The 23,099-nt window shown below is 52.6% G+C and overlaps 10 protein-coding genes across 10 annotated transcripts; 6 read left to right on the top strand and 4 right to left on the bottom strand.

The window, feature by feature from the left end:
* The first annotated feature begins 2,726 nt into the window (after nucleotides 1-2,726).
* Nucleotides 2,727-3,985, top strand: MYCFIDRAFT_70656 (uncharacterized protein). The gene is made up of 2 exons (XM_007928925.1): nucleotides 2,727-3,136; nucleotides 3,191-3,985. Exons 1-2 carry the CDS (start codon nucleotides 2,782-2,784, stop codon nucleotides 3,919-3,921), a joined length of 1,086 nt encoding a protein of 361 aa, XP_007927116.1. The 5' UTR covers nucleotides 2,727-2,781; the 3' UTR covers nucleotides 3,922-3,985.
* MYCFIDRAFT_188782 (uncharacterized protein) lies at nucleotides 3,963-4,610 on the bottom strand (the record flags this gene model as incomplete). Its single annotated transcript, XM_007929216.1, has 1 exon — nucleotides 3,963-4,610. The coding sequence occupies one exon, from the start codon at nucleotides 4,608-4,610 to the stop codon at nucleotides 3,963-3,965; it is 648 nt and encodes a 215-aa protein (XP_007927407.1).
* A 947-nt stretch (nucleotides 4,611-5,557) lies between these two features.
* MYCFIDRAFT_78689 (uncharacterized protein) lies at nucleotides 5,558-6,516 on the bottom strand (the record flags this gene model as incomplete). Its single annotated transcript, XM_007928963.1, has 2 exons — nucleotides 5,558-6,035; nucleotides 6,149-6,516. 2 exons carry the CDS (start codon nucleotides 6,514-6,516, stop codon nucleotides 5,558-5,560), a joined length of 846 nt encoding a protein of 281 aa, XP_007927154.1.
* A 511-nt stretch (nucleotides 6,517-7,027) lies between these two features.
* Nucleotides 7,028-10,338, top strand: MYCFIDRAFT_78690 (uncharacterized protein; the record flags this gene model as incomplete). The annotated part of the gene is made up of 4 exons (XM_007928964.1): nucleotides 7,028-7,065; nucleotides 7,668-8,928; nucleotides 9,121-9,184; nucleotides 9,245-10,338. 4 exons carry the CDS (start codon nucleotides 7,028-7,030, stop codon nucleotides 10,336-10,338), a joined length of 2,457 nt encoding a protein of 818 aa, XP_007927155.1.
* A 1,312-nt stretch (nucleotides 10,339-11,650) lies between these two features.
* Nucleotides 11,651-13,276, top strand: MYCFIDRAFT_33047 (glycosyltransferase family 4 protein; the record flags this gene model as incomplete). The annotated part of the gene is made up of 2 exons (XM_007928787.1): nucleotides 11,651-11,804; nucleotides 12,045-13,276. 2 exons carry the CDS (start codon nucleotides 11,651-11,653, stop codon nucleotides 13,274-13,276), a joined length of 1,386 nt encoding a protein of 461 aa, XP_007926978.1.
* A 961-nt stretch (nucleotides 13,277-14,237) lies between these two features.
* On the top strand, nucleotides 14,238-15,955 carry MYCFIDRAFT_71783 (uncharacterized protein; the record flags this gene model as incomplete). The annotated part of the gene is made up of 8 exons (XM_007928929.1): nucleotides 14,238-14,513; nucleotides 14,570-14,799; nucleotides 14,858-14,886; nucleotides 14,937-15,055; nucleotides 15,150-15,272; nucleotides 15,336-15,471; nucleotides 15,532-15,831; nucleotides 15,892-15,955. The coding sequence occupies 8 exons, from the start codon at nucleotides 14,238-14,240 to the stop codon at nucleotides 15,930-15,932; spliced, it is 1,254 nt and encodes a 417-aa protein (XP_007927120.1). The 3' UTR covers nucleotides 15,933-15,955.
* Nucleotides 15,956-15,964: 9 nt separating this feature from the next.
* Nucleotides 15,965-16,740, bottom strand: MYCFIDRAFT_203839 (uncharacterized protein). The gene is made up of 2 exons (XM_007929215.1): nucleotides 16,427-16,740; nucleotides 15,965-16,376 (listed from the first exon to the last, which is right to left on the bottom strand). The coding sequence occupies exons 1-2, from the start codon at nucleotides 16,599-16,601 to the stop codon at nucleotides 16,279-16,281; spliced, it is 273 nt and encodes a 90-aa protein (XP_007927406.1). The 5' UTR covers nucleotides 16,602-16,740; the 3' UTR covers nucleotides 15,965-16,278.
* An 814-nt stretch (nucleotides 16,741-17,554) lies between these two features.
* On the bottom strand, nucleotides 17,555-18,311 carry MYCFIDRAFT_203838 (uncharacterized protein). The gene has a single exon (XM_007929214.1). It carries the CDS (start codon nucleotides 18,173-18,175, stop codon nucleotides 17,768-17,770), a length of 408 nt encoding a protein of 135 aa, XP_007927405.1. The 5' UTR covers nucleotides 18,176-18,311; the 3' UTR covers nucleotides 17,555-17,767.
* Nucleotides 18,312-19,940: 1,629 nt separating this feature from the next.
* Nucleotides 19,941-21,613, top strand: MYCFIDRAFT_87066 (uncharacterized protein). Its single transcript, XM_007929213.1, has 2 exons — nucleotides 19,941-20,719; nucleotides 20,777-21,613. Exons 1-2 carry the CDS (start codon nucleotides 20,105-20,107, stop codon nucleotides 21,395-21,397), a joined length of 1,236 nt encoding a protein of 411 aa, XP_007927404.1. The 5' UTR covers nucleotides 19,941-20,104; the 3' UTR covers nucleotides 21,398-21,613.
* A 406-nt stretch (nucleotides 21,614-22,019) lies between these two features.
* On the top strand, nucleotides 22,020-22,406 carry MYCFIDRAFT_78695 (uncharacterized protein; the record flags this gene model as incomplete). The annotated part of the gene is made up of 1 exon (XM_007928965.1): nucleotides 22,020-22,406. One exon carries the CDS (start codon nucleotides 22,020-22,022, stop codon nucleotides 22,404-22,406), a length of 387 nt encoding a protein of 128 aa, XP_007927156.1.
* Nucleotides 22,407-23,099: the final 693 nt, after the last annotated feature.

Raw genomic sequence — 23,099 nt, 5'->3', positions numbered from 1 at the left:
AACAGCAATCAACGCAGGCTCAGAAAGTCGACACAATGTTCCGATCAACGAACGGCGGAAGTCGATTCCAGCCTCAGGCAACAGCTGGCAGCAAGCGCCCAGCAGCTTCACTTGACGGCGAGCTGATGCCACCACCTAGTGTGCCTGGACACAAGCGAGCAAAGAGCAGCAGTCATGTCGATAATCATGGAAGGGTCGCCAAGCAAGCTCTCACGAACCAGCCCAATGCAGATCTCCTCCAACGATCCTCCTTTCTCGGCTACTCAGCTGCGGATAGAGGAGAGACGATGCCCAGCACGACCAAGTCCAATTACTTCCGCATGAAGGCTATGGGATTGAAGCCTCAGAAGCAAGAACCTGTTCCGCAAGGTACCAAACGGCAACGCTCAGAGTCTCTGGACGCAGCTTCTGTAAAGCTTGATGTGTCGCGAGCACGACTGGGATCATCATCGCTTCGTAGCTCGGCATCTGATCGGCCGCTGGACATCAGTTTGACACGTCCATCGCCACCTGCCTCGGTGAGGGCAAAGACCAATGAAGAAGATGACGCCTTATTTGCTCGCATTCGAGCAGCACGAAAAGCACTGAAAGATGGCGCCGAGTTCTTCCGATCGGAGAGGGAAGAAGACCTCCGTCGCAGCCGTAGCGCGTCGCGATCCGATCATGATTCTCCCTCGATGGAAAGAGCTCGGTCTGAAGCACGTATGCGCTCAAGTCTAGGCGCTTCCGAATTTGGTACCTCAACCACAGACAACCGCGACGTTCCTGCGTATAGATTACGCGAGAGTCGCTTCGTACCACGCGAACAATATGGACGTGCGATAGAGCGCGCAAATGAGATCCGTGCGTCCCGATCGCAGGCAGGAAGCAGGCCCGAATCACGCACAGGCGAGCGCCCATCTGAGGTCGTTCAGTCAACCAAACCAGAAGCTGCTGCACCTCCCAAGGAGAACTCCAAGGTCACGCCCCAGCTGTCAGAGCCAACCACCAATGGCCACAAGGATTTCACGGATCCCCTTGGGACCACGGCAAAGTCGGCATTGCCTGTGCAAGCCCCTTCATCTGGCATTGGCTTCGGGTTCGGTACTCAGACGGCGACGTCGGCACATGTACAACACCTTCAGCAGACGCAGCAGACGGCAGCACGAGATCCGTTCTCGCAGCGCTCTTCTTTTGCACCTGCCATCACGACCAGCCAGAACCCGTTCCTCCAAGTCAAAGCACCGACTTTCGGCACTCCCAACAACGCTTCTGCCAATCCATTCCCACAGCAAGCAAAGTCGACATTTGGCTCGTCTGGAACGAATGCTACCACACAGAAGAGAGCTTCTGCCGTTCCGGCCCAGCAAACAACATTCAGCTTCGCCTCGACTCAGAGTTTCGAGACTGGAGACCACATGATTCGGCCTGCGCAAATACCTACCGCGCTGTCCACTAGTTTTGGACACCAAGAGCAGACACATCCCAACCCATTCGCATCAACGACTAATGGCAGTCCCACGCCGCCACAAACGAACTCGTACATGCCATCTCAGCCAGCATCAGCTCCAATCTCGCTCGTGTCTGATGATGAAGACGATAATCATGGGACAAATCTGCCAAATGGCCAGACGGAGTTCTTCAACCAACTTGAGAATGCTGCGGCATCCGATGTCGACGATGCAGAACCTACACCTACTCAAGTAGCAACTTCGTCGTTCAACTACGATCCGCCGTCAGTATCGCGAAACACATACGCCAACCAATTCGCTGCTCTTGCCGACTATGATGAGGAGGAAGGTGCGGCCAATGAAGAAGAGCCGGATAGGGACGCCAACCAGCGCTATGCTGAGGACGATGACGAGCAGGAGCCAGACAGCTATCATCACGGCGATGTTCTTGACGAAGATTCCTTCGAAGACGACGATGGACTCGAAATGCCAAATGGTGGCTACAGAAAGGCTTACCAGGACGAGTACTCCGGCGAAGAAGAGCTAGAAAGTGAAGAGCGTGACACTGAAGACTATTCTGAGGAAGGCTACGATGATGAAGAAGAGGAAGAAGATGGCGAGGAACCCTTCTATGCCAACAGTCACTTCTCGCGCGCCAACCATCGGGCCATGCCGAAGCAGCAAGCTCCGCCGCTCAATCCAGTTCTGCAGGCTGGAAACAACAGTGAGGAACCAATTGAGTTGGACAGTGATTGAGCTTAAACGACGACGATGCTCATGCATGTACAGAAAGGGAATCGTATAGTTATGGGAGTGCCAAGCGAAGAGCGCTTGAGGTGAAGCATAATGAAAGAAATGCAAAGACAGGTCGCCAGAGTTCTGGGACTTAAGACAATTCTCACACATTCTCACAGCCACCCTTTTTCTTTTCGATGTTCTACCCATTGATCAGGAGTGTTGACACATTAGTCAGAAGCCTTTGGGCAGTGTCAGAAGGAACCCTGTTCTGACAGCCCTATTTTCTGACAATCCGGTGGAGGATTCCCGACTGGCCCCGCTTCTTCCGTCCAGTTCCTCACGGGTATCATGAGCCTTTTCGGCCAAGCCTTCAACAATATAGCTACGTGACTGGCTGCGCTTAGAGAGGTGGTTCGGTAAAGTTGCGAAGACCAAGCCTCCGAGACTCGAAGGCTGAAGCTTAGGGCCGAAGCTTTCAAAGCACTCAGAATGCACAATCTATGCGTAAAAAGACTCAGCGAGCTCTCTCTCCAGTCAAATTAATTGATCCCTCATAGCGACCTAAAACATAATATCAAACAGTGAATATTTGTGCAACAAGCAACCACCCGAAATGACAGTACAAGCACCTGGTCGACTAGGCGATCCTTCTCTCAATGTTGCCACAGATCCGAGAACACAACCTGCTTTGGCTGCGTTGATGAAAGCAATGCAGCTCGATGCGAACCAGGAAAATGGATTCTCTGGAACAGACTTTGATTCGATTCACGCCGGTATTGCGGATGCTTCTGCTATGATCGGTGGCCTGTATAACAGCGTTCCTTTGGAGCTCCCAGAGGACAAGGACGAAGACGAGATCGAGTCGAGGAGCGTGACAGTTAATGGACAAGATGGACACAAAATTAAGCTCACAGTGGTGAAGCCGAAAGCCGCTACTGCTTTGCTGCCCGGCATTGTTTATATCCATGGTAAGCAACGAACGTCAGAGATGATGATCAAAGTAGCTGACGCAGAGATTCTAGGTGGAGGTATGGTCATCATCGATACAGACTCGCCCGTTCATAACCGCTGGATCAAATCCCTTGCTCTTCAAGGAACCGTCACCATCATGGTGGACTTCCGGAATGCGTACACGCCCGAGAAGTACAACCCCTTCCCCACAGGTTTGAACGACTGCGTAGCTGCGGTGAAGTACGTGGCCGCCCATCGCGCAGATTTTGGAATCGATAAATTCATCGTACAAGGCGAATCTGGCGGCGCCAACCTCTCTTTCGCGACAGCTTTAAGGGCTAACCGTGAGGGATGGGCTCACGAGATCGCGGGCGTTTACGGGTACGTTCCGTATATCTCTGGCGGTTATGGATGGCCCGATGAGCGGAAATTTCGAGAGACACCGTCCCAAAAGGAGAATGAGGGTTATTTTCTCAGCGCCCCGATGCAAACTGGTATGGCATGGTATTATTCGCCCAAGGAGGGAGAGCTGGAGAATCCGCTCGCCTGGCCATATCATGCGAGCGAAGCGGATCTCGAAGGTTTGCCGCCACATGCTATTAGTGTCGATGAGCTCGACGGGCTGCGAGATGATGGAATCCAGTATTTTCGAAAATTGCTCAGGGCTGGTGTTCCCGTGTCTTGTGATCAGAATCTGGGTGTCGTGCATGGAGCGGCGCTGATTTTTAGGCATGCCTTGCCTGAGATGAATAGGAAACAAATCCGGAGCATTGCAGCCTTCGCAAAGCAGCAGTGTCGGTAAGCCGCTTGATCACTCGGAAGAGAAGCAGATATATCATCCAACTACGAAAACAAATCCTCATCCCACAAATACCCCCACCTCTCCCTAAACCTCTCCTCCATCCTCCACGCCTTCGGATCCCACGGTGCTCCTCCCGCCTCAATCGTAAAGCACGGAGTATTAAAAACATCATGTAAAAACTCCTCCGGATCAATCACACCAATCAAATGTATGAAATTCTCTCGCATATGAGGAAACGGGAAGCGATCGATCCAAGGTGGGTGCAGCGTACTTCTCTGCAAATCCGTGGGACGAAGTGATGCTGGTACTTCTGCACCGAACGCTTTGCTTAGTTGTGGGACTAGTGTGCTACAGCTCAGGCTCATGAATTCTCCGTTTTTCCATAGCGCGGAGTAGACGGAGAGGGGGATGGGGAGGAGGGAGATGGAGTCTTGGTGCATGGTGCAGCATTCGGTTCCGGAGTTGGATTTGGAGTTTTCGGCTTTTCGGCGCGCGGGTTCGTAGGCTTTGGTCCAGTCTGTGTCTAGACGTTCTGCTGTGGTGTCCTCCGATGTGCTTTCGGTGTGTTTGGCTTCGGCAAGTCGTCGACGACGTGCTCGTTGTGCTAGGCGGTCTTGGATCTGCTTTCTCTTCTTTGGGTCCTGGATACCGATCCAGCTGTCTGGACTTTGCTCGCTGATGGTGGACATGATGGTCACTTTCGTCGATACTGGAGTAATTCTTGAGCAATGCACTGGGGGGCCTCCATGCTGCCTGGCCGAGTGGTATACATTTGAGGTGTCGTCACGGGCGTGGAGATTGGTAAGCTGAATGGCGGTGGTGGGGCTGAGTGAATCCTTTGAGCTCTGTCTTACCTATCACCACTTACCTTACAAACGCGTGAATCATTCGTACGTTCCGAGACTGATGGAGCGCAGTAGCAACTCACCGAACCGCCTGCCCTCTCCGATCTCGTATCCTATTCTAGCCAACAAAGCGAACACATCCATCATCCTTTACCCAACACCGCGGCCCCTGCTTACAAGATCACGCAGATACAGCCTATATAGGTGGAGAATATTTGACATAAGAGATACATTTCCTGGGCGAAAGCAGGACTCGCGGAAGAGCAGGGAGCCATCTGGCCAATGATCGCGGCTGTAAGGTGTCCGTATGATCGGCGCCTCTGCTCGCAAATACTGAGCTTGGAATACGATCTTGCGAAGATAGGCCGTCTGAGGTGCCAAGAGGACTATCTTGATCGATTTCTCACTTGAGAACACGCTCGTGGACGACTTCGAATACCGGTTTTGGTCACGATTTGCTTGCAAGATGGTCATTACTTGGGCTTCACCATCGCGAAGCGGTCACGACGACCCAGAACTCAGCCCGTGAACATGTCTCAGCAGACGGGTGGCCAAGGCATATTTTACTCATGTCATATCTTTACAGGTGCCCGGATCCGCTAGAAAGAGGATGTCGCGGATTCAGAATGCCAGTGTCCACTGGATGCACGGCGCTATTGCATCTAGTCCTCACAGTACAGCACCACGAGCATAAAAAAAATTTAAGTATTGCACACCCCGGATGGATCGTCGAAACACGATACGCAGACTACTCTGCTTGAACGACCAGACCTAGATCATTAGAGGTCAGATCAAATCGTCATCCGCATCTTCAGCTTATCCTCAGCTATGATCACATTCTTCTTGGCTTCTAATTCATCCACATCCCAGTTTGCAGATAGATACCTCCCATTGAGCCAATCTCGCCTCTTCTTGACGAGCCAAATACAGAAGGCCCCGCACAATGCAGCATCATCTTTCACTCCTTTCTTCATCCAATCTGGTAGCCCTGGAGGCGAGGGCGTGGTCGGGACATCTCCCGGATGCACAGAATACGTGAGCACACCGAGCTCCAGATAGGCTTCAGCGATATATTCGGTCAAGCGGTTTGCTGCGAGAGCTGAGATGCAAAAGCCTGTTGGTACACCAGCCATGACGATATGGCTCCCAACACTGGAGATGTTGATGATCGTCTTGGCTCCATTCGGGCTGGCGAGCATGAGCGGCATCAGATGCTTGATTGCGACGAAGCGGCCAATGTAGTTGACGTTCATCATGGTCTGGATTTGACTGAGCTCGATATCATGCGTGTGCTTCGCAAAGGCACTGGAGTGGGTGCCGAGAATTCCAGCATTGTTGACTTTAGCAGACTCAGCTAGAGGTCTGACTTATACAAGACGAACTTACTGAGCACATCGAGCCTTCCAAATGTACTTTCTGCGACTCTGGCTATCTTCCTCGCTGGCTCGTCTTCTACGCCAGCCTCTGCCACCAGAATCTCTACCTTCAGAGTCTTCAGCCTTGCAGCTCTTAGACACAGTTTCTTGGTGACTTCGAGGCCTTCAATATGTCTTGCGGTGAGTATCAGGCCAGAAGAGCCTGCTTGAGCAAATGCAACTGCAGTCGCTGCTCCGATGCCTCGACTGGCACCGGTAATGCATACCACGAATGGAGAAGGAAGAATTTGAATTGCAGGGCTCAGCGATGGAGATACATCGTGATGGACCGTTGGTGTAAAGTTGACTCCGGTGTAGTCGGGGAGAGAAGGCATTGGTTCATGGATGTATCGAAGCGTGATGAGACAGCACGACTGACCTTATCATCGTATTTAAAGTGTTCTCTGCGAAAGTGGTGAAGTTCCACTGCAGTTTTGCTGTGCTGTCTGGGGCTTCACGACCTTTGACCAGTGCTACAGCATTTTTCTGTATCGTGAAATGTACTTGATTTCCTCAACTTTGAATGTCATCAATGTCAATGTCCATGTACTGTCTTCAAATCTACCCTGACTGCCTAACTGTCAACACACTCATCAGCTTGAGCCTCCTGCTGGCTTGTGCTCCGCCCCGCCCCGCTCCGCCCCGCCCCGCCCCTGCTCCTTTCTTTCTCAACTGATGGCTACAAATCTCTTTCTTCTGTACAACGACAACGACATTCTCAGCTTGCTTCTCACAAAATGCCACTTCAGTTTTGGACTCCAAGAAGCACTCGATGGCGCGTCTTCGTGTGCAGTTTCTCTTCGAAAGGTGCGGTGTCGCCGTGAAGGCCCTGCGGACACAAACACAATGAGGCCGCCACTCGTGGAAAGACGGCCGCAAGTACAGTATGTCCGATCGTTGGAAAAGACGGCGCCGACTCCGTTGTCTCTATCCGGGGTTTCGCGGCGCGGGGTGAAGTGTGACTGACGAAACGGATATCCTCTTCCACGTGGAATGCCAGCTCATAATTTCATGCGCCAAAGTCGCACGAAGGCGAGCGACGACCCAATGGAGGCATCCCCGGTCTGCTGGTGGCGTTTGCATAGCCGCATCGTGGATTGAGGCCGCAAGAAATCATAAGGCGGAGCAGCAATCCTACACTCTCCTCCTGTCTAGTCATTTGGAGGGCGAAACCCCTTTCAAAGAATATGATCCACTCCACACATTGGTACGCATGTTCAAGAACGATAGTTGTGCGGCTCTGCAGGCAACAGACCACTAGGTAGCTGCGCAAACCGGTGAGGCTGGAGGTACCGTTGCCTGAGTCTCTTTTCTTTTATTCTTCTCACACTCCACAATTCTCCTCATTATACGGCTTTGTGAATATGCCATCATACAATCCTCCAAAACAAGTGGAAGAACCTCAAGACGCTGTTGACAACTTTTGGCAAGGATTTAATACTAGAAAACCTGGGCACGTGCGACGCATCCTACGACTGAGCAAAAGCTCAACCGGTCAAGATCCAGCTCGACTTGAAGGCAAGACTGTCTCGAACAACAAGAACGGAAGCTATGAGGCGGCGCGAGAGGCGTGTATACGCAGAGTACAGACAATCGTGCGGGAATGTCAGCGGCACAATCGGAAGTTCCAGGACGAAGACTTCGACATACACGATGATTTCAGATATACCTTGTGTAAAGACAGCGAATTCCTTCACGGCCTTCCGACACCTCAGTCCAAATCGACAGACCTTTTACCTGTTCCTCCTCCGCCGCCACCTGCCCTGCCTTTTGAGCAAAGGCGGCATTGCGAAGAGTGTCCCGAGGATGGCCCATACCGAAAAGGCCGCGTGGCCAGCACAGATGCGACGAAGCATCCTCGTGCAGTTCACAGGATATCAGAGATATTTGAAAAGCCTTTACTCACGCCGAGGGCGCCGAAAAGCTACCTAGCTCATCCACCTGGCCCAAGCTCTCGATTGCTTTTTTATATCCAAACTCACCTTAGAAAGTTCGGCGTTCTGCTGGAGAATCGCACTGGACTAGTGACCCGCTGCAAGGCTGGTCGAGAGAAGCTGCCCCGGGTACAAGTGCCTCAATGGACGCTCCGCGTGAGCGCAGTCATATGCGCAGTATGGTCGATTCTCTATCGAAGGGTGGAGATCCTGCTTGCTGCATATCTTTGGACAACGACTGCGACGCTGGTCCTCGCTCGATTCTCCAATCTTCTAAGCATCCGTTTGACGCTCGAATGGCTGTTCGTCAATGCTTGTCTCGCAGGTGTGCTGCGTGTGTCGACGACTATGGAAGCTCGAGCAAGTTGCTTGCATTTCGATTCTGGCGAGATACGACAAAGCGACAATCTAGGAAATTGCTGGTGGTTATCTGCACTCGCGACTCTCGGCAGTCGTGACGAATTGCTTCGCAAGCTCTTCGTAGCCTGGGATCAAGACTGTGGCGTCTACGGATTCTGCTTTTATCGCGATGGGAGCTGGATCTACACCGTGGTCGATGACTATCTCTACTTGACATCTCCAGACTTTCAAGGAAGTGGCGACAATCCACCCGATGACAGGAGCGGGAGGAGATATCAAGCCTGGAAATCTAGCTTCCAACGAGGATCAGATGCATTGTTTTTCGGCAAGTGTCAAGATCCGAACCAGACGTGGCTCCCTCTTCTCGAGAAAGCGTACTCTAAGATACATGGTGACTATGATGCTGTGCACGGAGGCTGCCCGAGCGAAGCTGTCGAAGACCTGACCGGTGGTGTAAGCAGCCCGCTTCCGCCATCCAGCGTGCTTGAAAAGGACCGTCTTTGGAAGGAGATGCTGGGTGCTGGCAGAGATCATGTGTACAGCCTCAATGCGCCAGCCACAGGTGCTTCGTCGAAAATGAGGGGCCTTACGTTGATGCATGCTTTCTCAGTTGATAGAGCATTCTGGTACTTTGACTTTCATCAGCTTAGATGGGTACGATTGCTAGAGATTCGAAATCCGTGGGGGTGTAGAGATGGCGTTTGGGAAGGTAAGCGGTCGCGCTCATAGGTCATTGGTCTTTTGCTAACGAACGCTCCTCTTCGACTAGGTGCCTGGGGCCCCTGTTCAAAGGAATGGAGTCTCCTGTCAACATGGTTCCTGCGACGCAATCCACAGCAAGATGGTGTTTTCTTCATGACTTACGAGGATGCCATGGCCACATTCGATTCCGTTGAACGGACAAGACTCCTCGATGAACAAGACTGGTGCATAAAACAATCTTGGGTGAAAATGGACGTCGCATGGGCACAGCAGTACAATCCGGTCTACTTCACCGTGCACCTGACCAAGCCATCCGAGGTCGTCTTCGCATTATCTCAGCTCGAAGATCGGTACTGGCTTGGGCTCGTCGGTCGTTATGTCTACCATCTCACAATCTTGATACGAAAGCGAGGCGATGAAGACGGCGAATACATTGCCTGCGAGTCTGCAGGCGACGAAGTCCAAAGCTGCGCAAGACGAAGTGTGACGGTTGAGAAGCACTTGGAAGCAGGTGAATATGAGGTTCTCGTGAGGATCAATGCTCTCACTCGAGGCACGGAGAACATCTGGAGCGTCGAAGACACAATCCGACAATCCATGCATCGCCCGAAGAAACTTCAACAAATTTCTCGGAACTACGATGAGGCGTTCAGCAAACTCAGAACCGTGCTTCCGTCCGGCAGATTTGAACATTCTCTACAGTCCTGCGCATCTTCGGACACGGACTCGGCCAGTAGCTCGGATGTTTTCGATGCGGTGAAAAGTACCACGAAGATGATATCTAAGCCTGAAGATGCGGCTTGGAATGCTGTTTGTGGCATCGGGCTACGCGTCTTTAGTAAGGATCCGGAGCTGTATATTGAGCTGTGTCATCGTCAAAGCGATGTCAGAGAGTGGGCTACGTGCACAAGTGGCTCGCGCTCTGGTGTCCTTACACCTTCTACCGATACTTCCTCGGAGGCGGACAGTGAAGAGGAATGGCATGATTTGGACGAATTGGTCACACCTTGCTTAAATGCAGACGGTGATGGAGTGGAGGTTACAGATACAGCATGTGAGGACGCCATGGCAAGCGGGTCCCGCACAATCGAAGACGATGATGACGACGACGACGACGATGATGATGTGGCATTGCGGAAACTGGGCTGGATCGGAGCATGATCATAAGCGTTCATTATACTTTAGTATTCGTCTTTTAGCGAGTCTTCACTCAGTATCCACAGTATTCACAATCCGCCTCATGTCAGGGTATTTGGGTCGACTTCCACAATAGCTCGATTACTTCCCCCAAATATTCGGGCTTTGCACAGCCATTGCGAGTGGAGAATTGTAGCGGAAGAGGAGGACTAGGTGTTCCAATTGCCGTAGCGAGGCGAGGTATAAGCCGAGTGGAGAGCTGTCGGAGGCGGAGAATCCTGAAAGGAACTGGTCTCTTTGTACGAAGGGTTGGAAGAGATCCATAACACCAAAACTTGCGGAGGCTGTGAGAGGCATCTGCGACATTTTGGGGACGTCAGTGTTCAGCGTACCTATACAACAACCTATTCCTTCGCACTGTCACCAATTGCGACATGCCCTGTTGTGCTACACGTGTGCTCGGTTGGCGCGATCTAGTCCTGCTAGTGGGATATGCAGGGCGATCGCTGCACAAGCACATGCGCTCACTGCTATTCTTCTTCTTCATCGCGGCTTGGCTTTGATGGGCCATGGCTCTTGTGTTGTGGCGGTCAATACAGTCGCAGCCAGACCGCCTCGACACGCTTTGCTCGAACGCAGTCCCCCAATGACCACCGGCGCCTCAATTGCCCTGTTCCCAATCCGTTCGCAGAGCCAGACCATCCACACGCGTGGCGCTACATCGATGAGAGGAGATGGTGGCTCGTGGTGGAGAAGAGAGGAGAGGAGAGGGAAAAGCTGTAGCTGTAGGGAGATTGCGCGAGCGTGCTTGCGCCGAGGACAGCTTGTTGACGACGCGACACAGCTCGATGCTCGACGCGCAGGCTCTAGAGAAGGCGATCGGCGCAGAATCGTCGCAAGGCAAGGGTGATGGCAATGGGCATGCGGAAGGGAAGTGCGAAGTGCACGGCGACAGTGCCTTTGGCCAATCAAATCGCACACGTGGCGTCTGAGCGCCTTCATTGTGGCTGTTCGCTCATCAAAGACAACGACAACATTCGACCTCGTGCTTCGACAACGCGCGCACAACGATCCCGGAAACTGACCGAACCAACGCCAGAGACCGATGGACCAGCGATGTGTGACCTTCGTTGGCTTGTGATAAACCCGTCTCGGGTGCGCAGTAGAAAGGGATGCAAATTCGCTGCCTTCCCGCTGCATCTGACTGCCAGCAAGGCGACATCTGTCAACAGCTCTTCCAGCAGCCCATCGCACTTGCAACCTCCTTGAAGCTGCTACTCGGGCCCATACAACAACGCGTGCGCACTTCCTTGTGGCCCAGGAGAAGAGGCCTGCTATGCTCGAGACTCACAAAATCGACTTTCCTGGGGAACTCATTGGCAAGAAAATCCTTCTTGCGACTGAATCACTTGGCCCAGTAAATGGAGTGAGCAGAACGACTCAAAGCCTGGTCGACTACCTACGTAGCAACGGAGTGCACGTCGCAACATGTGCACCACATTACAAGGGACAACCTCTCAACGCAGCAGAAGCAAAGCCAGAACGGCAGCCGATCGTCAATAAGGACTGGCTGCGATCCATTGAAGCGAAATCTGCTGCTCTTGCTTCGCGTGCTATTGGTGGCGCCTGGACGTGGCATTTCGACCGTGATGAGGCAGCTCGTCAAGAGTCGCAACCGCTTTTGCAAGCGCAGCCGAAGCCGCCGCTCTTCAATCGCCAGCGTAGCGGAGATGCGAGACGCAACATCGAGCTGCTCAGGCAAACCAGGTCGAATCCAGAATTCCGTCTTCAAGGCTACCCACTCCCATACAATCCAGATTTGACAGTCGCCTATCCCTTCCGCCTGGGCGTGGTCTACGACAAAACCTTCAAGCCGGATATCGTCTACCTCGCCAGCCCTGCATCAGTCGGCTTTCAGTTCCTCATTCAACTCAGACAGCTCGACCAGCCACCACCAACACTTCTGAATTTCCAGACCGATCTCGCTGCCTATGCCGATATCTTGTTCGCCTCGCCAATCAACACGTATGCCGTCTGGCTGCTGTGGCTCGCCCAAGGCTTTCTCTTCCGAGCCGCCGCTGTGCATACCATTTTCTACCCGTCCGCCTACGTCCGAAGATACATGGAAGATTGCGGCGCACCATCGGAGAAGATGATGCAGCTTGGTCGTGGCGTCGACACTGAAATGTTCAACCCTAGTCGCCGCGACGACTCTTACCGAAGACAGATCGCACCTGGAGGCGAGATCATTTTTTGCTGCATCTCTCGCATCGCACCAGAGAAAGGCTTCGAATTCCTTGCTCAAGCTACCCAGCGTCTGCGAGACACGGGTCTTAAATTTAAGCTTCTGATCGTTGGTGGCAACAAGAATCCTGCAGTCGAGAATGAGGTACAAGGCTACTTCAAGAATCTACAAGATTGTGTTGTCTTCACCGGAATGCTACGAGGAGTTGCACTGGCGCGAGCGTACGCAGCGGCCGATATCTTCCTTCACTGCTCGATCACGGAGACTTTCGGGCTTGTAGTGCTCGAGTCTATGGCATCATGTGTCCCGGTCATCGCGCGAGACGAAGGCGGTCCTTCGGAAACGGTCAAGCACGGCAAGTCCGGCTATTTGGTGGCACCAAACGACATGGACACATTCGTACACTATGCCACCGAGCTCGCCACAAATCACGACCTCCGGAGCGACATGGCCGCTCGTGCACGCGAACAAGCTCTCGATACCACTTGGGAAAAGATCAACAATCAAGTCGCATTTCGATTGGCAGACGCCCTTCGTACATCAGAAGCATCGACCTCCTCATCAACCGCCAAGAAGCTTTCCTCAATTAGCGACTACTACGGCAATTTTGCGAGCATGTGCAGCGTTTATCTGGCTGTGGGTCTTGTTTGGATTTTCTGGTTCATCGCGGTAATACCCATGATTCTTTGCGGGCTGGTGCATGGTCTCTTTAAGTGAGCATGACCGGCTTCGCTAGCATTGGAGCGCAAGTACGATGAAGCGTGATTCATAATGAATATAGCGGCGGCATTAGGGAGGCGGCTAAGAACGCATTGCTGGAGGATAGAGCACAGAGAATGAGGCGAAGACGTTGAGATGCGAAATGATGTTACGCCCTCACATGCGAATGGCACTCATCATGTTGTGCATTTATCGTGGTCAGCCACGTGATCAGTCTCGTTGACAATTCCCGTGACCGTCGCGCCGTCCTACAGCCCAGGGTGCCTGGCGAAGTCGGCGTGATCTGTTGAACAACAAATACCATATCATTCTTCCGCAATGGCGAAGATGGATTTGCTTCCATGCGGAAACTGCCATCAAGCGCCTGTTCTATCGCTCCTTTCGCAATGACAGCTTGAACGGTCGGTCACCAAGACGAAAAGCTGCAAATACTCAATCACTCGCGGTGCTCTCGGACGAGCCCGAGCAAGACGTTCAATAATATACATACCTACCTACCACGTGAAAGTCACGAACCTTCCCGGACGAGAAGCGTGCCTTATCAAACTTCCCCAGCTTTCAGATAACAACACCTACCTCCTCACGAAACATGAGCAGGATGGGAGAGATGTGCGACGAGCTACCGGAGCTCTTCTTCACCTCACTGCCGACGTGATCCCAGTAGCCACGATGATCAGAGCTCTCCGACGGCGCGGGACTTATCTCATCACCAGCAGCAGTGCAGACACTGCACCGCGAACCAACCCATAGAAAGCATGCCCGCGTATATACATACCTTACCGGCATTGCTATACCCTTACCAACACTACGCCTATCAGTCGGGTATATCGCAGCCCTCTCTGTATCCACGATCTCGGGCGATGGTCAAGTATCTTCTACATCTCAAGCACTGAAGCTCTCGTTCCCTCTTCACAGCAGTCGCTCCCAGGCATCCTATCGAGTGTACTGACCATCAACCATGACGGGCTCACTGCATTCATATCTCGCGGACGAGAAAAATGGCGCGATCAGCACCTCTCCAGCCGAAGCCGACATCTTCGCCGGCGAAGTAGAGGATATCGACGAAGAGCACGAAGTCTTCAAGAAGAATGGCGAAGTCAGCTTTCGAACCGTCGGCTGGCCGCGCGCGTCAGTCATCTTCCTCAAGGTCATCTTCGCGACCGGTGTCCTTTCCATCCCAACAGCAATGGTATCCCTCGGTGCCGTCGGCGGCTCGCTCAATGTGATCGCATGGGTACGTACAATGTAGATTGGTCGATGAGGCACGCGTGTATGCTTATGAAACGAAAGAGCGCTTTCAACACATACGTCGCCATCATCTTTGGAGACTTCCGAAACAGACACGCGAGATGCCATTCAGTAGCAGACATGGCTGAAATAGTCGGAGGCTACTGGGCCAAAGAACTCGTCGGAGCGATTTTCATCATCTGCTACGTGCTTTGCGCTGGATCTGGAATTCTCGGTGTTACGGTGGGCTTGAATGCCTTATCTCATCATGCTGCTTGTACCGTTTGGTGGACGTAAGTGGCCCGAGCCTCGATTGTGACGCGACGTTCACCAACTGACCTCGTCTTGCAGTGTCTTGGCAACAGGCGTGATCATCGTATGTGAATCGGTCTCCTCACAATGGCCGGCTTCTGTTCCATCTTCGTCGCAGTGATGGTCGTCGTCATTGGCGTCACGACTCGAGACAGACCCGCTGCCGCACCGCAGACCGGACCATACGAACTCGGGTACTTTGCCGTTCCTAGTGGAATCCCCTTTGCGGCTGGAGTGGTCGCTTCGACCACAATTTTCTGCTCGTCTGCGGGCAGCTCAGCGTTCTTACCCGTAATTTCCGAAATGAAAAAATCCTCGGGATTATAGGAAGGCGGTATACGCTTGTATGAGTTTGGTCACTGCCGCTTATCTCGCTTTTTCACTTGTGGTGTACAAGTGGTGTGGAAAGTGGGTGGCGTCCCCGTCGCTCGGATCTGCTGGGCAGACTGTAAAGGTGAGAGGGAGAGGCATCGGAGCTGAAGAAGATTCGATACATTTACTGACATGGAGCTGCTAGATGGTCGCGTTTGGCGTGGGACTTGTAGGCTTGATTGTGAGCGGATGCCTCTACCTACATGTGTCTTCGAAGTATCTCTTCGTCCGGATCCTGGGCAAGACAAGACACTTGCAAGAGAACACTTGGATTCACTGGGGTACGTTAGGCATTCCCATATCATTTCTTCGTCAAGAGCTGACTGACATCGCCGCACCAGGTACCTGGCTCAGCTGCACCATCGGCCTCGGCGCGATAGCGTTCATCCTCGTAGAGGCGATTCCGATTTTCAACTACCTGATCGCCATCATCGGTAGCGTCTGCTTGGCACCGATTTCCATCATTTTGCCGGGATGGCTCTGGCTATACGACCACTGGAGCTGGTTGAAAGGCAATGCTAAGCAGCAGCTCGCGTTCTGGTTCCACGCGTTCTTCCTTCCGTTGGGAGCCTTCTTCACGGTTGCAGGGACGTACGGTGTGATCAAAATGATCATCGATGCTTATGCTTCCGGACTGATTGGTGAGCACTCCACTCCTCGAACTTTCAGTCTGCGTAACCCGACAGCTAATGCTATTCTAGGAGGAATCTTCCAGTGTGCTGATAACTCGAACTCGTCGTGATTAGATTGTATCGTCGATTCGGCACATGTAGTCGTAGAGAAGTTACTCAGGTTGAATTACATCTAAATATGGCTGAAATGAGATAAAAAATCTGATCAACGAGACCGTCCTCGCCCTCCGCCATTGTTTCTCACTGGTGATCATCATGTGCTGTAGAACGCCTCACAAGCATGTGCTGATTGATATGAAAGCACCCCAGAAGAAAGCAGCCGCACCTACCCATAGTGGGTAGCTAAGCAGCAAGCTCAACGTATATATACGATCTTTCCCATTGTGATCCAAAGTCGCAATATCCGCCAGACGCATTACCTTTCCGCAGGCTCCTTGGCGCCGATAGTTGCCTGTTCTATGCAAGGATACGGCCATGCCTGCCTCTTTCGTAAGACTGGAGGTCCTCTGCCGGGTCCTTGAACACTCTCACCACAACGCCTCGTGGATCAGTCCCTATGACGGTCAGCATAGTCTCCGAGAGTGAGATGTATAAAAACACCCACATTGCTGCCCACGAGGCATTTGAGTCTGTACCTGCCAACCTGGACCTTGCGGACCGCTACTGACAATCGTTAGGGGTATCAAATCACTCCACTCCTGCCACGGCTGCGACAATGCGGCAAGTGCAATGAGGAGTGGTAGCTCTCCCACCAGTCCGCTAAATCTCCTGTCGTTCATACGGGTGAGAGAGGCGTAGCGATCGGGTAGAAGATACTGGGACCAGAGCTGATCCCGATGATGTGCCAACAATCTTCGCTCGGGTTGTCTCAATCCAGCGAATGACCAGTCAACTTGACTACTAATTCTATTGAAGCTGAGTTCTGCCCAGTCTTCGTGAAGCGCTTCTTCATCATCATCATCATCGTTGTCGGACTCGTCGCTATCTGAGCGTTCCGCGAGATTGCCATCTTGTCCGTTGCCAACATATGTGGCAGTCGCATCGTACGGCACTGCCCAGATCATGCCGGAACAGTAGTACACGGAGAAGGCCTTGTAAGCCTGGATGCCTGGTGGCAGTCGCGAGATCTCTCTTGTCTGGGTGCCATTGTGATGGAAGATAAGGGTGAACGGACGCCTTGGGTTGTCCGGATCTGGCTGGAATGTATTGTTGCCTTGGGCCTTGGGAGGCGACCACTGCCCGTTTCGCCGAGATGAATTAGGTCTCATGTTTCCATGTTGAATCATCGGCTGTAACGTAAAGTAGTATCTGGCCTGATTGAGTCAGCGCCCACCGCCTCGGTGAATTGAGCATTGCTGACCATGGTATCTCGCTGCAACATGCGCTGTCTTACTCATGTCGTTGAAGACCACGGCGCTGATGGCCAATTGGCTTACAATTCTCTTACTGGCTTTCTAAGGAGACTGTAAGGAATGCTGGCTACAAACTTCATATTGTCGACAATTGACTGCTCAAAGCGAGCTCGCGGACGTCAGAGACCCGTGCATGGCCTCCGATGCACCTACGCGCCAGTTCCATCTCCGGTGAGGACCATAGACCAACCATAAGTGCAGATCACACGCAATTGGATGCCGATGGGATACTAGCCTGTTCAGCGTGAGCCGCCTTTTGCCTATACATATGCACTGGTGGGTTGGCTAGGCCCAGCGGAAATGCTTGATCCCTGCCTTCCACCGCAACGTAACAGTCACCAGTGAGAAAGTCATCCGCAGTGTTGCAATAGAGAGGCAAGGGTGTACTGCTCATGCCATGTACAACCTGGAGCTTGGTGTGGACGTGGTGACATGGTTCAGCGCTCGAGCAAAGCTTGGTGGTTTGCGATCATGTGCAGAGTCAACCCACTAGCCGAGCCATCTCGCAACGTCTTGCTGCTACTTTTCAGCGATCATGCAACAGAGCGGCAAAGCACCATGAAGTGGCCATGAAGCTCGTGCGGAGATGCTCGCAATACGGCCGCGCGACGTGTTTCGGGTCGAAGAATACCGTCTGAGTTCCGTGGTGGCCGCACGTGACAATCCGCAAACTCGTGGTGGCCTGTGTCGATCGCACTGGTATCGGGGACGGTGCGGGCATCGAGCATAGGGTCCCCGTCACATGGCTTTTGGCTCTTGCAAGGTGGGCATGGGCATCCCAGTCCACTTTCACGTGAGAGGTGTGTCGTTTGCCAAGATTTGCGGCTTAAAACTGGCAGCGATTGGTCCAACATGTATATATGTACCGCCCATAGAAGTCGGAAAAGATGCTCGACTTCGACCACAGGCGACTTTGTCTTGCCATTGCACAGGCGGTGCATTGGTCGCGCTTGACCATCGAATCGTGTGCGTCATGCAGATTGAGCGGCTGGTCCAGACTGTCGGATTCCTGGTGGCTTCTGCTTGAGCCTGTAAGAGATTAGCGGATTTCGCAACTCAACGACCTTCAAAGCAAAGCTGACATCTAGCGATGAAGGTCTCAAGGCATGTCTCGAGTCTTAAATATCCAAGAAGGAAAAGGCAGCTGACAGCACATCCATGTCTTATTCCTTGCCTAACCACAGACTTAGCTCTCTACGCCCCGATGCGTCCGGCGCTGGGCTAAGTTGCCGCTGCAAGATTGCCTTGGCGCCTTCGTACCGAAGATGCGAACCGTGTGAGGGACCGCTGGCCCCCAATCATTGCCATCCGAGGCCGTGAGGCAATAGCTGAGCTCAGCGACGGTCAACCACACGGGCCGATCAAATCGATTCCTGAAGCAGGTCACGGCATCGGCAACGACCGCTCAGCCAAGACTGAACAGGAAGTTCTGTGCTTTCATAGGTTTAAGCTGGGTCTGTGTCGTCGCAAGATTTCTCAAAGGTCCAGCGGTGCTGTTCGAGGTCATGGAGGCACTGAGAATCGTCTGAAGAAGGCGGCCTCTTTAAGCTGCAATGAGCACCACGCGAAGCCAATCATGCTTCGTAAGGATTCCGTGCCGGTGCGAGGATCGGCAAGCCACGGTGCAAGCAATGGCCAGTGGCAGGCACTGTGGTACCGATATTGGGACATCTTCAGCTCATCGGTTCGCAACTATGTCGTTAGTAGTTGTTCATTCGGCAGGATGAGCACGATGACAAAATCGCGAGCTCGGGGCCCGGACTGCGCCTGTCAGTATGGTAACCGGCTGTACGAAATCAATGTGTGCTGCATTGGGTGGGTTGCTGAGGAGCGCGTTGCTGAGAAGGACCATTCTCTTGGCAACGAATGCAATCCGCCTACGATCCACTCCTTCTGCGTCGCTGTGCGGTATCAGCAACGGGCGGCGGCAGTATTGGCGACACCAACAAGGAGTGTCGTTCGCCCGTGGTCCGATGATGCGCTTCAGGACAAGGCGAAATGTCTCCAGATGCCAACAGAACGATATTGGGACGAGCGGCTCTTCTCAACGTACGCCTGGCACATCAACATGCCATTTCCATGCTCTTACGGGGAAAGAAGCTGTGTTGCTGGACTACACGGATAGCATTGTTGCAACAGATGCCCGGGGTGCTGTTGTGCAACTGTGCGATCGAACGTCGAGGGCTGGACTGCATGCAGAGGCAGAGGAAGGCAATCAACGCCATCAAGACGTATGACTCGAGAAGGGATCGGCCGAGCTTCTGTGCCTTCGATTGCGTTTCTGGTATCGACAAGCGAGCGTGCGGGATAAGGACGCGTTTCGAGTCGGTCAGACGCGTGAGCCAGGTGTGACTGCTTCAAGCGTTGGAGATGGAACGAAGCAACGAGGAAGTAGCGATGCTCGCCGGCTTGCATACATGTAGCGGGAGAACGACCACGGTGAAGTCAATGGGATGAGTTGCTACATGATACGGGAGATGAAGGAGTGAGGTCCGCTGGAGGGCGGAGGGCGGAGAGCGGCACTCCCTCGGAGTCCCTCCGTGGTGAGGAGAAAGTGGTAGGCGTTTTCGTGCTGGCCCCTTTGGCTTAGCTTTCGGCGCCTCTGAGCAAGTTTTGTAGTTTCAAGGACCACTCGGAGAAATAGAACTCTGCTTCAACAGACAGCGTCATGAGCGAGAGGTCTTGCTTTTGCCTATCAATATTGCAATTTTGAGTACACAGAAGTGTTTTGTCCTGATACTCAACGGTCCAGATCCCGTGACCCGAACTTTTGACGACGGCTCGACGGCTCGGCACGAGTTCCTTTTTTGGTGTCGTCCAAATTTCTGTAGAACAATTTCTGGCAACCGCAAACCTGACATATCGCAAGAATGGCGATGGAGAAGCCTGTGAACATTGTGGTGCTGGACACCGGGGCAATTATAAAAAACGAACCGCCAGTATCCACGCTGCTTAGCCAAGCCGAGACGCTCGTGACTGTTCCTGCCATCATATCAGAGATCAAGGACGCCGCCACTAGATCAAGAGTTGAGACCACGCTGAAGCCATTTCTGACAATAAGGTCACCCAATCCCAACAGCATCCGATTTGTCACAGACTTTGCGCGAAAGACTGGAGATCTTTCAGTGCTCAGCAAGCCTGACATTCAGATCATCGCTCTCACATACGAGCTTGAATGCGAACGGAATGGAGGAGACTGGAGGCTGCGGCGCATACCCGGCCAGAAGGGGCTGAACGGTGCGCCGCCCAAGAAAGGAGAGGCGCAGACAGACAATGTTGTCGACGCTGCTGTTGATGCCGTGCCTCAACCCAAGAGTGAAGAAGAAAGCACAGCTCAGAACGTAGCGACAGCGGCTGAGCCAACAGGCAAAGCTTCGCAGGAAGATGCTAATCCGGCATTGGCTCAATCAGATCTTGCGGAACAGCTTCAGAGCGCCTCTATTACCGAGACCGCCGAAGACATCGCAGAACAGAGATCACCGAAGGTCGACTCAGCGCTTAATTCTGCCGAAAGCCAGGAAGATTCAGATTCAGACTCTGAGGGCTGGATCACACCTTCCAACTTGAAGAAGAAACAAGCAGAAGACGCTGCAGCATCAACGACGCAGACACCAGAGCCGAAGACCATGCAGGTTGGTGTTTTGACTTCAGATTTTGCCATGCAGAACGTTATTCTTCAGATGAACCTGAACCTTCTTTCGCCTTCCATGTCTAGAGTCAAGCACTTGAAGACGTACGTACTGCGATGTCATGCGTGCTTCAACGTCTCGAAAGCCCTTGACAAACAGTTTTGTCCGAGATGTGGACAGCCTTCGCTGACCCGAGTGTCGTGCTCGACCGACGCGAATGGCCAATTCAAGCTGCACCTGAAGAAGAACATGCAGTGGAATAATCGGGGGAACAAATTCAGCGTACCCAAACCTGTGCACGGCTCCGCGAATGGACGGATCAAGGGAGGTGGGAAGGACGGCTGGGGCCACGAATTGATCCTGGCTGAAGATCAAAAGGAGTATCAAGAGGCCGCAAAGCGCGAAAAGAGGCAGAAGGAGAGAAGTCTGATGGATGAAGACTATTTGCCTAGCATATTGACAGGAGATCGAGGGAAATCAGGTGGGCGCCCGAAGGTCGGCGCGGGGCGGAATGTGAACAGTCGAAGGAGATGAGGTTGTCAATTCTTGATCTGGGCTCAAGTATGGGAGTCATTTTGCTTTGATGGTCGCATTTGCATGCTAGGCGTTTGTGGAAGGATAGAAGATCCTGCGTGTCGGCGAGGAGTTTCGCGGAAAAGGAAAGGAAAGGAAACGACTGGCTTGGTAACGACAGCATGAGGACGTGAGGCAGCATAAACGACTTCACAAGTCAAACTTTTGTAAACGGCGCCTCTTGCCTATGCCGAGTCTCGTGAAGTGAATCTACTGGCCGCCTCTTCCTTTATGTCATCTCATTATCTGCTTTGACTCACTTCAAACGTGCACTGAAGCATTGTCGCTCTCAACTCAAGTAAACTCCAAAAATTCTTGCTCTTGTGCACCCTCGCCTGCCTTCCCTCCGCGCTCATCCGCGCCTTCTTGCATTCCAAGACGTCTCAACTCCATCAGCCGTAGCAGAAAAGTCATTTGCGCCTTCGCACATAACATTCTTGCAACTCTTGGAAAGCTCTCGACGCGTTCCTTGCCGCAGATAAAAGCACACAAGACTGAAGATTGGATACTTTACAAGGTCAGTCAGTAGCACCTTCTCCTTCATTCCACAACGAAATCTAACAACCTCTCAGCCGCCTCAAACATGCCTTCATCATCCGAGCGCAACACCGCCGAAGAAATGCGCCTCTTCGACTACTTCAAAGAGATCTACGTGCGCCTATTCTACGCCGAGCTACAGAGCGAGGCTCGAACCGTATCCCAAATCTTCGGCGAAGCCCTCGATGTCCAACCAGGAAATCTCATAACATGGCTTGGCGCGGACCCGAAGTTCCTGAAGGCTGCGAAGGAGAATGCAGATAAGAGACAGGTTTCGGATTTGTGCTGGTCAGCAGGAAATTATCTGGCAGACTCGGCCGCGGTGTTGTTTGAGTTTGGGAGGAAAGTTGAGGGGGCGCGGCACTGCGAGTGGGCGGATCAGCTTCATGGGTTGGCTCTGGATTGGCAGGATGTTGAGAAGAAGGGGAGTTGAGGGGCAAGCGCAGATTTTCGCTATGAACGACGCAAAAACTATGGCACGGGTCCTAAGCCGTTTCTGCAACGCGTCAGCTTTGTCATGGAAAACTATGGCTACAGGACTATGAAGCTACTGTTCCTGTGATTGCCGAGAGACATGGAGCGCAGTTCAGCAAAAGGATACAGAGAGTCTCATGCCGAAGCCGTGCAATGTTGAGGAGCAGCAAGTCTGCAGAGAAGACGCTGCAGCCTCATGATGGCGCTGCACTCACTAAATGCTTTATCACCACCCCAACCCCAAATCTCAATATCTGCTCTTTCCCATCCATATTCATTCATTCTTGTCCGGCACTTCTGACACCGTCTACACAACCATAATATGCGTAACCAGCTCTTATAGTACCAACAGTCTCCCTCTCCGCGCCTCGAAATCGAAAACCGGCAATCGAAGACCCCGAACCCAACGAAACGTTGAGTCCAGAGCCTGCTGGCATTCACTGTCTTATGGACGCACAAAAAGTGATAATAAAGAAGGAAAAGAGGATCCAGAGCGTGAAGTGCAAGAAAAGGTGTCCGGGCTAGCGCGTGCCAAGATAAGTGGTCTGAGCGTTTCGGCGCTGTCTCCGAGATGGACATCACTTGGCGTTGCCAACTTCTCGTCTCAGTTGTTCCTTGTGCGAGCTGGAAATTTAGTTGCTGCAACGACTTA

The sequence above is a fragment of the Pseudocercospora fijiensis genome (genome assembly GCF_000340215.1).
Source record: "Pseudocercospora fijiensis CIRAD86 unplaced genomic scaffold MYCFIscaffold_5, whole genome shotgun sequence".
In the NCBI taxonomy this organism is placed as follows: Eukaryota; Fungi; Ascomycota; class Dothideomycetes; order Mycosphaerellales; family Mycosphaerellaceae; genus Pseudocercospora; species Pseudocercospora fijiensis.
The sequence above is the reverse complement of the archived record's forward strand: the minus strand, read 5'-3'. Positions and strand labels throughout refer to the sequence as shown.